Genomic DNA, 13151 nt, shown 5'->3' on the forward strand with positions numbered 1-13151 from the left:
TTTTCTTTTGGTCTTTTATTGTCTTATTACAAAGCTGTTACCATCTTTCATGAGATTTTTTTCCAGGGTATTTGATATTTTTATTGTAAATTATATCTTTTTAAAGTTTGATTTTCTAAATGTTTGTTGTTTTGAGGGAATAGAAAGTATTTTATATATAAACTTACTCAGGCAATTTGCAGAGTTCATGCATTAATCTTAGTAACTTATCTTTTCATTTTTAACGTCTTCTGTATAGATCATCATAACATTTGCATACACTGTTTTATTTCTTTCTTTCCACTGCTTTCCTGCCTCCCTTAATCTATCTCCCCTTCTCCCCCACCCTCATATGTTTTCATCTCACACCATGATTAAGACTTTCAGTACAGCATTGAATAGAATTCATTTTATAGTAGACACTCTTGTATCGTTCCTGATCAAGAGGAAAGTTTTAAATTATTTACCAATATATATGATGTTTATATTTTTGTGAATATATTTGTTAAGATAAAGGAAGATCATTAAAATGTCCTCTTATTCTTCATTTGTTAAGATAATATTTTGGTCATGAGTCAATGTTTAATTTATTGAATTATATTTCTGTACCATTAGAGATGAGTATAGAATTTTTCTTCCTTATTTCATTAATGTGATGGACTATGCTGATTTATTTTGAAATCTTCAACCAGTCTTTTATTCCTGGGATAATATCAACCTGGAATTGATGTGTTATTCATTTTCTAAATTGCCGATTCAGTTTGCTAATGTTTGTCTAGGATTTTTGCATCTATGTCCATTGGTGAGTTCAGTTTGTGATTTTCTTATAATACTTCTAAATCTTAGCAAGAATTTCTGTTTTACAAAATCTTTAATTTTTCTTATCCAAAGTGCTTTACTCATGAGTTTTCTATCTTAGGTAATGATGTCATTTATATGTTCATACACCCATAAGCCATGCACACATATTCAATCAACCAATTCTGTCAACTCTACCTTTTAAAGAATATATCATTGGGTTTTGTGATTCTTTCAGTCCTGTCAGCTCCTGTGCTAGTTCAGAGTACTATTGTGTGTTTCTTTGATTGCTCTAATAATACCTCTAAGATTATTCTGCCACAAACTAAGATGCTTCCTGTTTTCAAGGAAGTTAGGTTGAACTTTCAGTCACAAACCTTGTTATGCTCATGCCTTCTTAAAAGTTCTCAGTGCCTGCTCATTGGATTTCTTTCCACTTCTCACAGTGGCCACATTCTCTCTTAGATGCAAGCCTTTTTCATGTTGCTTTGTGTTCCAGTAACATTCATAGTAGTGTACAAGCTAAAATATCTAATGGCAGAGCAGAGCAATTGAAGAGGGAGCAAGGGTCAACAAAAGGATACCAGATGGAAACAGTGCATGGAGAGGGAGTTTAGAAGCTGATTTTCAAACTCTGTCTACTTTTTCATTAGTCTTGTGCCTTGACAGACATGTGTTGTGGGACTTGGTCGTGGATACTTAAAGGGAGCAGGCTGTGATCATCCCTTGTGTTTATGGGTCGTACACTTAGTGCAACCTCATCTGCAAAAAGTGACCAGGGTGGTGGAGAAATTTTGAAGGTGCTAGCAGTGATACCTGAAGGACTATCATATGAAAGTGAAATTGGACATATTTTGTGTACATTGATGACTACAAAGATTATGAATAATAACAAAAGGGCAGAAGTATAGGAATGCAAACTTTGTGTCTGAATTAGGAAGAACTATGTAAAGACCAGAACTTCCTCAGTAGGAAAAGGGCTGCCTTATGAAACAGTGATTTTCCTCTTTTTCAATGTATTCAAGCAGAGGTTGGCCAATTATGTATAGTGAATTTATATACTGAGCAGGGTCAAAGTATAGTCTCTGGCTGAAGCACAAGAATCTGTAGTTGGGAAGCCTCCTGGGTAAATCCATTTCAACTAATCAACTAATCACAAGTATCTGGAAGAAATGAAAAAATATATATAGTTGCCTAAGCACTATCCTGTGGCTTTTAAACTAGTAGGTTGGGGCCCAGAAATCTATATATTTAAGGTTACTGTTCTTAGATGTTTTTGTTTCTAACTGGGTTTGGAAACCACTGAACTTTATGACCATTTGAAGGTGAAGCCTTGTTCATGTGTAAATGTAACCCAGCAAAGTATTGGACAAACTTACAGTATGTGGACAAAATACTTAATATGAGTTGAGAAGAATACCTCTAGGACAAGGAGTGGGTTTTGGAATCAAGGTGATCAGAATTCTAATTTTAGTTCTGTTACTAATTACTTACTTGACTTGCAAAAATTTACTTGTGGAAATTTCCTCATCTTAGAATGCAGTGATAAAAAAATTGTGTGGATTCATTTTGAAGTTGAAATAAAATTGCTTATGAAAAGTATCAAAGTATCTAGTATCATTTCTTGTTATGTTGGGATCTCCACTAAAACTCTTGGTTCCATGATTTCTGAGATTAGTAAGTGGCACAGCAGTGGTAAATTTAGGTGTGTAAATTCCCCCTTTCTTTCTACTTCAGTGTGATGTGGATCCCTGGTTTTAATAGTCACTTTTGTTAAAAATACCAAATAATTGGTATTCTAAATGCCTTGGCCTAAAGAATAAAGAATTTCAATTGCTATTATTTTAAATATGAATATTAGTCATGTTTAAGACTTTTTCTAGCTTATAAATTTCAGTAATAATGTATTTCATTAATTATAAATGGTATGAGAGATTTAACTGTACCTATTTTTTTTTTTAAATCACAGGTTTATAGGAACTCTGTAATTTTTTTACTAAAATGGGAAACTGTGAAGAAAGAAGAAGATAGCAGTTGGAGTTAAAATTCCTGGGTGAATATTTCACTTGTGAGACATCATCATTTAAAAACGATATGCTAATTTGGAAGGTCCTGGGAGTAAATTGCAAACTTTATATTTTTCATTCAATCAATGGATTTTTTAATCATTCCTTGGAGTCGGTGAAGTTTGGAGATGGTGTGTGATGGGAAATGTGTGCCAGTGTTTTCCTGGTGATTGCATCTTGGATTAGTTTGCTGCTGTTTTGAAGAGATTCCATTTTGAAGGGCAAGAACCCAATGTGATGGATTTATCTTCAGAAATGAGCAGACATGGGAAGAATCCAGTGAGTCACAAGCTAGAAGACCAGAAAAAGGTAATACAAATACATTTTCATTTGCCTGGTCCTTTTTGTTTATGCTTAAAGAGAATTTTATAAATTGAAAGTGAATGTGCTTTGAGATAAAATAGCATACTATTTCATGGAAATTATTCCTGCTGGGTAGCCAAGTGTTGTTGTGGGTCTGGATTTCATTATCATTGAGTGATTTTGCTTCTAGAGTCTTTTGAACATGTTCCTCTCATGGATTGGCAAGGATTACACTGTGTTCTCTCACCCCTGACTTATGCTTGTGATCTGCTGACCTGATTGATACTATCTATTCTCTGAGGTCTTGAGTGAAGCATAAGTCTCAAGCATCCTTGGAGGTTTTGAGCAAGTTCAGACTCTCCTAAACAAAACAAAAGAAAACAAGAAAATACAATAACACCTGCATTACTGCCAATACAGGGTATTGGTGACCTTTGAAATTCTCCACTTTCTTGTCCTTGGGGCATATCAACGTGGGCCTTCTCACTTTTATAACTGACCTGGAAAGTGAGGCTACTGTGACTTTTGTTTTCATTCTTCCTGTGCAATGTCAAAGACCTAATGGAAAATACCAAGAAAGGAGTGTGCTAGTATTTTTTAAAACACAAGATTGCATGAGCTTCAGACTAAGAAACTGGGAATTGAACACTGAGGGTAACACCTCATTTTCCTCCCTTTTTAGAAATTCTCACTTGCGAAGGCACTGCATTGTTGAGAACCACCTAGAGAGCACTTAGTAGAAGGTTCAAGTTGGTGCCCCAGTGAGAGAGCCCCCACTCTTAGTGAAATACGTGATCCTGTGGGATGTACTTATAGACCATTAGTACAGGAGAAGAGTATGAGGACCCAGTGTAAGTTGCTGACAGCAAGGGATAATGAGATAGCAAAAAGAAATTTTAAGTAGTCATGGATCAAAGGGGAATGATTAATGTTTACGTTTACATATATAATTAGACATTTTATTTATTATTAGTCACTTTGCATATCCCAGAAGACAACTAGCTCTTTGATAATTTTGGAGGTAAGAAGTTTAAAAGAGGCTATGCTGAGTCAATAGCTTAGTAATTTCGGGGGGGGGGGCTAGTTTGATCAATCCTATGAGGATGGAGCTACAGTGAATCCCTTTGCAATTATTAGAGACAGAAATGGATGGCTTCGTTATGCTCCATCTGGTTCTTCATTGGACTTACCTGCAATAAAAATAAATCTTAGAAAATACTAAATACTTTAAAATTCAGGCTGCCTGGAGTCAGTTTTCACTTCAGTGTGGATGTAAATTTCTGCACAAATAAATGGATTACTGAGAATGTTGTTGATACTATAAATGGTCAGTTTTTTTTTTTTTTTTTTTTTTCCTTTTTCCTTCCTGATTACAGTAGGGTGTTAACTCAGAAGAGGTGGCCAGGTAAAGTTCAATCTAAAAGCATGCTCTGAAGTTTCTTAACTCTAGAGAGCCATTTAATCATTTTATGTATTTACATTTTAAAAATATCCTCAATCTGATGGTAATTTGACTACTATATTGGGTGGGTTTAGAGGGAGGTAGAAGAATAGGGAAGTAATTAATATTTAAAAAGGTATAATTTTAGTTATTGACTGCTTTACTGAGAGGAAAAAGAAGTAGCTCTGCAGGTCGTGCTGTCTTTTCATTTCCTGATTAAAACTTATATTCTGCCCAGAGAAGAGGGATTGCTAGATGAAGAATGAAATGAATTCTTAACATTTTTCTCTAAATGTCTTATGTGCAACTTTAAACAATGGTCTGTATAATGTGTAGTTTCCCAGGCCAACTCACAAAGGACTGTTCAGATTATAAATAATGTACTGAGAGTAACAATTTAGGAAAAAAAAAAAAAATGGAGACCCATAATTCTCTGGGAAAATGAAAGAAGAGGATTCCCTTCCCACTGTAGCCTTACCTTCTAGTCGGTAGAAGATGGGGGAGGGATGAACATTTCCAGTGAGCAGAACCAGGAGTGAAAATGAGTTTCTTTTTTGTTTTTGTTTTGTGTTCTCAGTAGGAGGAATTGAACCCCACCCAGGGGCGCTCCACCACTGAGCAACATCACCACTCCTATTTATTTTTTGAGAGTGCCTCACTAAGTTGCTGGCTGGCCTTTAGCCTCCTCCTCCCTAGTAGCTAGGGTGACAGGCATGCCCTGCTGCACTAGTCTGATGCTCTGGAAATGGGCTTCTAATGACACCTCAGCCTACCCCATTGATGTGTCATTACCAGAGGAGCATTGGTATGTAAGATCTGCAAAGAAGCCAGACACTCAGATATGTATGGGAGGTGGGGAGAGATTTAAAATTCATATTTGTTAAATGGCAGTAGGTACATCTAGTCTCAGTGACTCTTTTGTGAGTTTGTATTAAAGGAAGAGATGAAATGTAGCATTGTAAATGTTTATAGACTAAACTCTGGCTATAGTCCTGCTACCATAGTAGAGATTATAAAATCATTGCTGCAATTACTTCGGGTGTTTACAGTCCTCCATGATGAATTAATTTAACATGCACAGTGTTCCACAGTGTTAAATAAAAATGCATTTATCCTAACTTATGTCTTCAGGCAGAGAGGTGAAGGTGTTCCCCTATTGGAAAAAAAAAAGTATCTTATTTTCCTGGTGTTTGGCATATGTTAGATATTCTAAGTTACATTTGCTGAACTGGATTTAATGTAGCTACTCTTTCAAACACTGCACAACTGAATTCTTGTTCAGTTTATGCATAGCCCACTGGCTTTTGTTTTTAATAACAGAATATGTGCAGTTGTGCTTATTATACTCACTGTTAAGTAGAGACTTCTAGAATACCAAACTTGTAAGGCTGTGAGTATGGGTTCTGCTGGTTAGTAGGTAAATGTAAGGGAATTGGTGGTTTATGGAGCATTACTACATGCCAGGGACATGCTTGGTTCCTTCTAGTTTATCAATAAAATATCTTCCTACAAAGATAAAACCTGCTTTAACTAACTTAAGAGTTTTAGTCCTGTTTATATCAGTTCCTCAAGAACATATATGTCATAATTCAAAACTGAAGTGCACAAAAGTTTGTGACTTTTGGAGTTTCTTTTTTTTTTTTTCAATTTGCTTTCTTTTTAAATTTTTACAGACTGCATTTTGATTCATTGTACACAAATAGGGCACATGATTTTGTTTCTTTGGTTGTACATGATACAGATTCATACCATTCATGTAATCATACATGTATATAGAGTAATGATGTCTGTCTCATTACACCATTTTTCATAACCCCCTCCCTCTCATTTCCCTCTACATAATCTAAAGTTCCTCCATTCTTCTCTCACTCCCCCACCTCCATTATATATCATCATCCACTTATCAGGGAAAACATTTGACCTTTGGTTTTTTTGGGATTGGCTTATTTCACTTAGCATGATAGCCTCCAATTCCATTCATTTATTTGCAAATGCCATAATATTATTCTTCTTAATGGCTGAATAATATTCCATTGTGTATATATACCACAGACACTTTACAGAAGAAGATATATGCAGGTGATTAATAAATATATGAAAAAGTGTTCAACATCTCTAGTAACTAGAGAAATGCAAATTAAAACAACTCTAAGATTTCATCTTATTCCAATTAGAATGACTATTATCAAGAACACAAATGATAAGAGATGTTGGTGTGGATATGGGGAAAAGGCACACTTTTACATTACTGGTGGAGTTGCAAATTGGTGCAGCCACTCTGGAAAGCAGTGTGGAGATTCCTCAGAAAATTTGGAATGGACTCACATTTTGACCCAGTTATCCCACTGCTCGGTTTATACCCAAAGAACTTAAAATTAACATACTACAGTGACACAATCACATCGATGTTTATAGCAGCTCACTTCACAATAGCTAGACTGTGGAATCAACCTCGATGCCCTTTAACAGATGAATGGATAAAGAAACTGTGGTATATATATGCATTGGGGTTTCTTTTAAATAGCGTTTCATCAGTTTTTCAAGTCTGAACAGAGGAGAACATACTTGAAAATTACAAGGTATCATATCCATAAGTTATATCTAAAGTACTCTTCACTGTGATAAACCAAAGAAGTGGGGGTCTTGTTGGAGTTAAAGAGAATACTTCTAGGAATTTCATATCACCTTGGATTAGTGTAGGGCTAGGTGGAATTCACTTGCCTTTTTGATTTTTGTTATTTTCATCAGCAGAACTTTTGGTTCATATTGCTCTGTAATCCTGCTCCTGACTTTTAGCTTCTGCAATGGCCCAGGTGGAAAAGTTATCAGGGCATCTCAAAATTCTTGAATGCCTGTAATGAGTTGTTTTATTTTGGAAACTTTACCTTTTTGACCGTGTTTGCATGTTGATGCCCAGGATGTGGGTACATTGCTTTCCATTAATTTTTATGGCTTTGTGGGATTATTTCTGCAAAACCCTGGAATGGTGAAAGCCCATTAGATACAAATGTCACTACTCTATCATTAGTGGTGACCTTGAACTGAAATGGACAGCTTAGTAGGTTTTACTGTCAATCTAATTGCAGCAGTTTACAATTCAGACAACCCTGGGACACTATTTTATTGCTCCATGAATTTTTTATGTTTTAAATGAAAGCATTTGTCATAGTCAACAATTTACTAGTAGTATTAAAAAGGTAGCCGGGTACACATTTCAAAATCATGGCAATAAATACCTGTTGACCTGTTGGAATAATTTTCTCTCTGTTCTCTAAACCAGAAAAGGGTAGAGGAATATTTAAGTATATTATATGAATTTATTTATCTACGTGGAAATGTATAAGATTAATACCGCCTCAGTTTTTACTTCCTAAAATCATGTCTTTTACATATGCAGTTAGTCAGCATTATTTTCACCCTACTGTTGCAAAAAGCTCAAGATAAAATCCAATGAATCATGTCTTTCTTTGTGAAAGATGGCAGTTATTTCAGTGTGCAGTAAATGAGAGTATTTGAAATACTGATAATCATGTAAAATGAGGAATTGTATCAATTGCTAAAAGGGAAAAATGCTGATTTGGAAAGTCTTTTTTTAAAGGGAAGCCCCTGTGATGTTTTAGAATTAAAATTAAATCTAAGCTGTTAGAGAAAGTATTATCTGCAAGTGACAATGAGCTTCATCAATGTTGATTCACATAGACTCCTTTTGTTCTTCATTTGGTCAACATCAAACAAGAAGGTCAGGGCACATATACCTTTATATGACTATGTTAGGTGGGTCTAATAATTTTACTGAGAAACTCATTCATGAGTACCAATCCTTTATGGAAAAATACTTTATCAATTTAAGACTAGCATAATTCTTATTCTATTATTTATATTTTTAGTGTGCCAATTTTTAAAAATTTAGATATTATTTTTGCATTTTCTTGCAATGATAGTAAAATAACATCATATTTGAGTCAAGATAAGTATTGAGATTTTTCTCACTGGTGCTGTGGACTACTTGAAATTGTTTATGTTGGAAACTGATTAGAGATGCTTCTTAAGAGAAAATGTGAAGATAAGTCACTGGAGAAGAGAGGACTTAGTGAAGAAAAATTCTCCCTTTCTATTCTTTGATGTTCTTAAAGCATGCATTCATTAAGTGGTGCTTTATATTTGTAAATATGCCTGATTGCTTCTTCATTAGTGTGTGTGAGATAGGTTAAAGGGACCAAGAGGGAGGAAACATTTTCTGGAATAAAACCACATTATTAATCATCCAGTCACCAACATGACTGCTAATATGAATAGGTTGTAACAAGGGCTTCAACATAATTTGATAATCCAATCAATGATGGTCCAAACTTTTCATTTTTAAGAATACATTCTCCCATGTTATTATACACATCTGGAATCTTACTCTGTCAGCCACTCTACCTGGAGTCCTCTAAGAGTGAATTAGATGAAGTGACTCTTTTGTGATCAAAAGGATGCTAGAAACTCTTCTCTCCAGTCAGAACTTGTATGGAACCTGTTTTGAAACCTCCTCCATCATACCATATATATATATATTCCTCAAACAGACATAAAGATTTATATGGATACTTGCCTTTTTGCTCCTGGCTGCACATATTTTTTGGTGTAAACACACTTGGGAAAACAGAAAGGACTGGATGTGGATGAAAGCAAATGATATAGAAGAACATTTCATGTTCCATCCCTTTGTTTGAAAATATTTCTTGTGTTTTTTTTTTTTTTTCCTGATTGTTGGATTTAAGATGTCAACAGATGTAATGATCTCATGTCTCATCTAGATAAACTAAGCAGGCTTGAGATATGAGATACTTGAGATATATCTTTTGAACATTTTGAAGGGTAAAATTATGTATAAGTTGTTATGAGTATTTGTTGACATTAAGATCTTGATAATCATAGTAATGATTATTAGTACATAAGATTTAGTAAGTTTTAATTCATGCTCCTTCTTAAATCCCTTACCCTGTTTTGATACTAACTTTGGTGTTAACATATCCTAGAAAGAGTAAGTAGAGAGATGCTAAGTTTTTTTTTTCTAATATGTTGAAAATGTGTACATGCCATTAATTTAGAAAATGTGTAATCAGTGCACCAATTCACTCTCACTTTTCCTTGCATATATCATTAGGTTTTTATATTTCTAGTATATATGCACACTTACACATATATACACATACTTTCTAAAGCAAATATTATAATATTTTGTGGCCTGTTTTGAATGGCTGTGTTAACTTTTTGTCACTGTGACCAAAATACCTGACAAAAACAACTTAGAGGAGAAAAGATTATTTTAGCTCATGGTTCCAGAGATTTAGTCCATGGTAAGCCAAATCATTTGCTCCAGGATCAGAGTGAGGCAGAACATCATGGTGGAATAGTGTGGTGGAGGAGCCCTGTTCCCTTCATAGCAGATGGGAAGGAAGAGAGAGAGAGACCCCCAACTAACTGACACAGACCCGGCAGGGCTGATGAACCTTTCCAGGGTATGACCCCAGTGATCTTTCTTCTCCAGCCACATCCTACCTGCCTACAGTCACCACCATTCAAGCTAGGTTATAACTGTCATAATGTCATCATTTCACTTCTGAATATTCCTGCATTAACATAAGAGCTTTGGTGGTGGTGGTGGGGAATCCTTATATCCTAAATATAGCAATGGTCAATCACATCATTCTTAATTTTTCTTTTAGATTGTGTTTTTAAAGGGACTGGAAATTTTATTCATTTGAGGATGATTATTGATTTAGTTGAAGATTACACAGTTATTTTAAAATAGTAGTTCAACCATGTCCGGTTGACTTCTCTTGAGGTTCTAGGTGAATACAACCAGGTGGACCAATTTCAGAAAACTGACTGGGAAGTAGCCAAGAGAGTAAGAACCCATGAGTGCATGCAATTGTATCATGAAAATTCTATTCTGAGCAGTAATTCTTCTCCAAGTTGAGTGCCAGGATCAGGAAAATAGATGTTTGCCTATTTCCAAGGACAAAATGTTTAAGACTGTTCAGAAAATCAGAATATGATTTGGCCTTAGAGTGGAGGAGGAAACAAGAATAAGATGGTAAGCAGAAGAGAGACAAGTTGGAAGTGGACTGACATGCTCATTGTGTTTCTGTGGAGAGAGGACTGCCTGCTCTAAGTCTTACACAGAGACTGACTAAATATCTCCCAGATTGTTCTTTTCCAGTGAATGTGCCATGAGTTGAGTAAGAGTGACCTGAAATAAAGCAGATAGGTTACCAAGCAGCAGACATAAGGAATTCTATTTTGTGTGCAAATTTGGAAAATGAAAACCAATTAGGAAACCATCGTGTAGTAGTTGATAAAGTTTACTATCCTTTTACTGTCTTCTTTCCTGACTCCTGTTTTCAGTACTTCCTGCAATCAACAGCTAAATAAACTATTTGTACTTAGTTAGCTTTGGTGAAGCCCACAACTAAGACCTGTAGTTGTCTAGAATTCTGGTAATTATTTGAGTCCACTGGTGTTGGATTCTATTAACAATAGCTGTTTGGAATTTAAACTTGTCAAGCCTTCTTTTGTTCATTTTACTTATTCCTATTTTGTTCTCAGGTATCCTGAATGCATACCCAGACTTGTGATTGTATCAACACTTGCTTTATATGACAGTCCCTAATTATAAACACACAGTTGACAGGTGACCTGGCCTAGGATAGCAGCTGTCACCACCCTTTGCCACCCCACTGTTGATTGCCTCTGCAGCTAATATTGTCCTAAGCAGTGAACGAAGGAGCTACTTCTCTCCATATCCTGCCATCCTACTGACTAAAAATGAAGCAAAACACAATTAGGAGACATCAGTTGAATCACATGTCAGATGTTTGGGCTTTGGAGTAGGTTTTAGGTATAATCCTCCTAGTCATTTCTTCCTCTAGGGTTTCCTTCTGAGGAAGGTGTACACACACACACACACACACACACACACACATACAACCCTGGTCCAATGGGAACAAAGGACTAACATTATAGGAAGTTAATGTATGGATGCTCCAGAGTCTCCTGAAAGTGGATCTTCTCCAACAGGAAGTGGCGTTTTAAGTTCATTGGCCAAACGTGGGTTTGCTTGTTCCTCAAAACTGAATTCACTGTTTCATTGAGCAGATGTGGCAGTGCTAACCAAGTTGGTTGTATGGAAGTAGATGGCTAGAGAATACTTGCTCAAGGGGCACATCCCATTAGGTGAGCCTATGGTAACCCCACCTATCATTACCCATTTTGTGCTGCCATAATAGAACATCACAGACTGGGAATTTATAAAGAACACAAATGTATTGGCTCACAGTTCTGGAGAGTGGAAAGGCCAGTATCAAGGTGCCTGTATCTGGGACGGCCTTCCTGCCTCATCCTCACATGGCAAAAACCAGAGGGCAAGTAAGCAAAAGGTTTTAAATTCACTGTTCAGTAGCAACACCAAACTCAGTCATGAGGTTGGAGCCCTCATGACCTAAATACTTGTTAAAAATACCACCTATTAATACCAATACTATGACAACTGAATTTCTACATGAATTTGTATGGGACAAACACTTGAAACCATTACTCCATTAGCAGAAATGGAGCACTGCCCACTAACATGCCCTACTCTATCAGTCAAGACCAGACACATCAGATTAGCAATGTTTTTACAAGAATCCAGTAAAAATTCATGTGGTGAAGGTTCTAGAATAAGTTTGATACATTCTCACTTTTGCTTTACTTCCTAAAATGGTAGGGAGTACTGGATACTTTGATATCTAAAGCATTTGGAACAATGCCTCACACCTGGGAAACCGTTAATAATTAGTAGCTTGCTGGATACAGAGATGGTATCCCTTCTGGGGGCAGGGACATTAATACCTTCTCATCACTGATTTCTATGAATCCTGGAAGCACTACTATGGAATAACTTCCTGGTTAGCTGAGAACACAGCAGCCCATTTAAGATTTCTCTCTGTCATCTGCATATTACAAACAATGTAAGTACTCTTAATAGCAGGCTTCCCCAACAGTGAAGAGCTTCTGTATATTGTGTTAGAACAAAAAAAAAAAAAAAAAAAAAAAAAAAAAAACAAGCAAAGATAGATGTTGAACTAATAAACCAAATCCTGGTTTCTCCAGCCTTGCCCCTGGATAGATTTTCCTGAGGGTTTGGACAGTGTTTTCTGGCTTATATTGGACTGGATGTTAGTAGTCTGTTTTAGGTCATATGATCACCTATGATTTCCTGGAGAGAGTCAGAGAAGAGATAGTGTGCAGAATATTTCATCTTACCACACAGATAGAATGTCAAACCCACATGACTAGAGCTGCTCATCCTTAGAGCCAGTCAAAAGAGAACTCTAAGTTCAAAGACTGTATTTCCCTTAGGATGACAAGTTTGATAACCAAATACTTCCTGCCTACAGCATATAGACAAGAACAAAGTTATCCTTAATTCGTAGTACATTTAAATACCAATTTATTCTAAATTCTCAACTAGCATACAGTTTGTTTTGATATTCAAGAGAAGTTTAGAAAGATTATTAAACATGAAAATTCTCAAT

The 13151-nt window shown here is 35.8% G+C and overlaps 1 protein-coding gene across 1 annotated transcript in view; it reads left to right on the forward strand.

The window, feature by feature from the left end:
* The window catches only part of Nav3 (neuron navigator 3), a 707491-nt gene that overhangs the window by 123014 nt on the left and 571326 nt on the right, over positions 1 to 13151 (forward strand). Inside the window, exon 2 of the mRNA XM_047549063.1 lies at positions 2747 to 3152. Coding sequence (XP_047405019.1) covers positions 3081 to 3152 — 72 coding nt within the window. The 5' untranslated portion in view covers positions 2747 to 3080. The remainder of the gene's footprint in view (positions 1 to 2746; positions 3153 to 13151) is intronic.

This window comes from Sciurus carolinensis, chromosome 4 (assembly GCF_902686445.1).
Source record: "Sciurus carolinensis chromosome 4, mSciCar1.2, whole genome shotgun sequence".
NCBI lineage: Eukaryota > Metazoa > Chordata > Mammalia > Rodentia > Sciuridae > Sciurus > Sciurus carolinensis.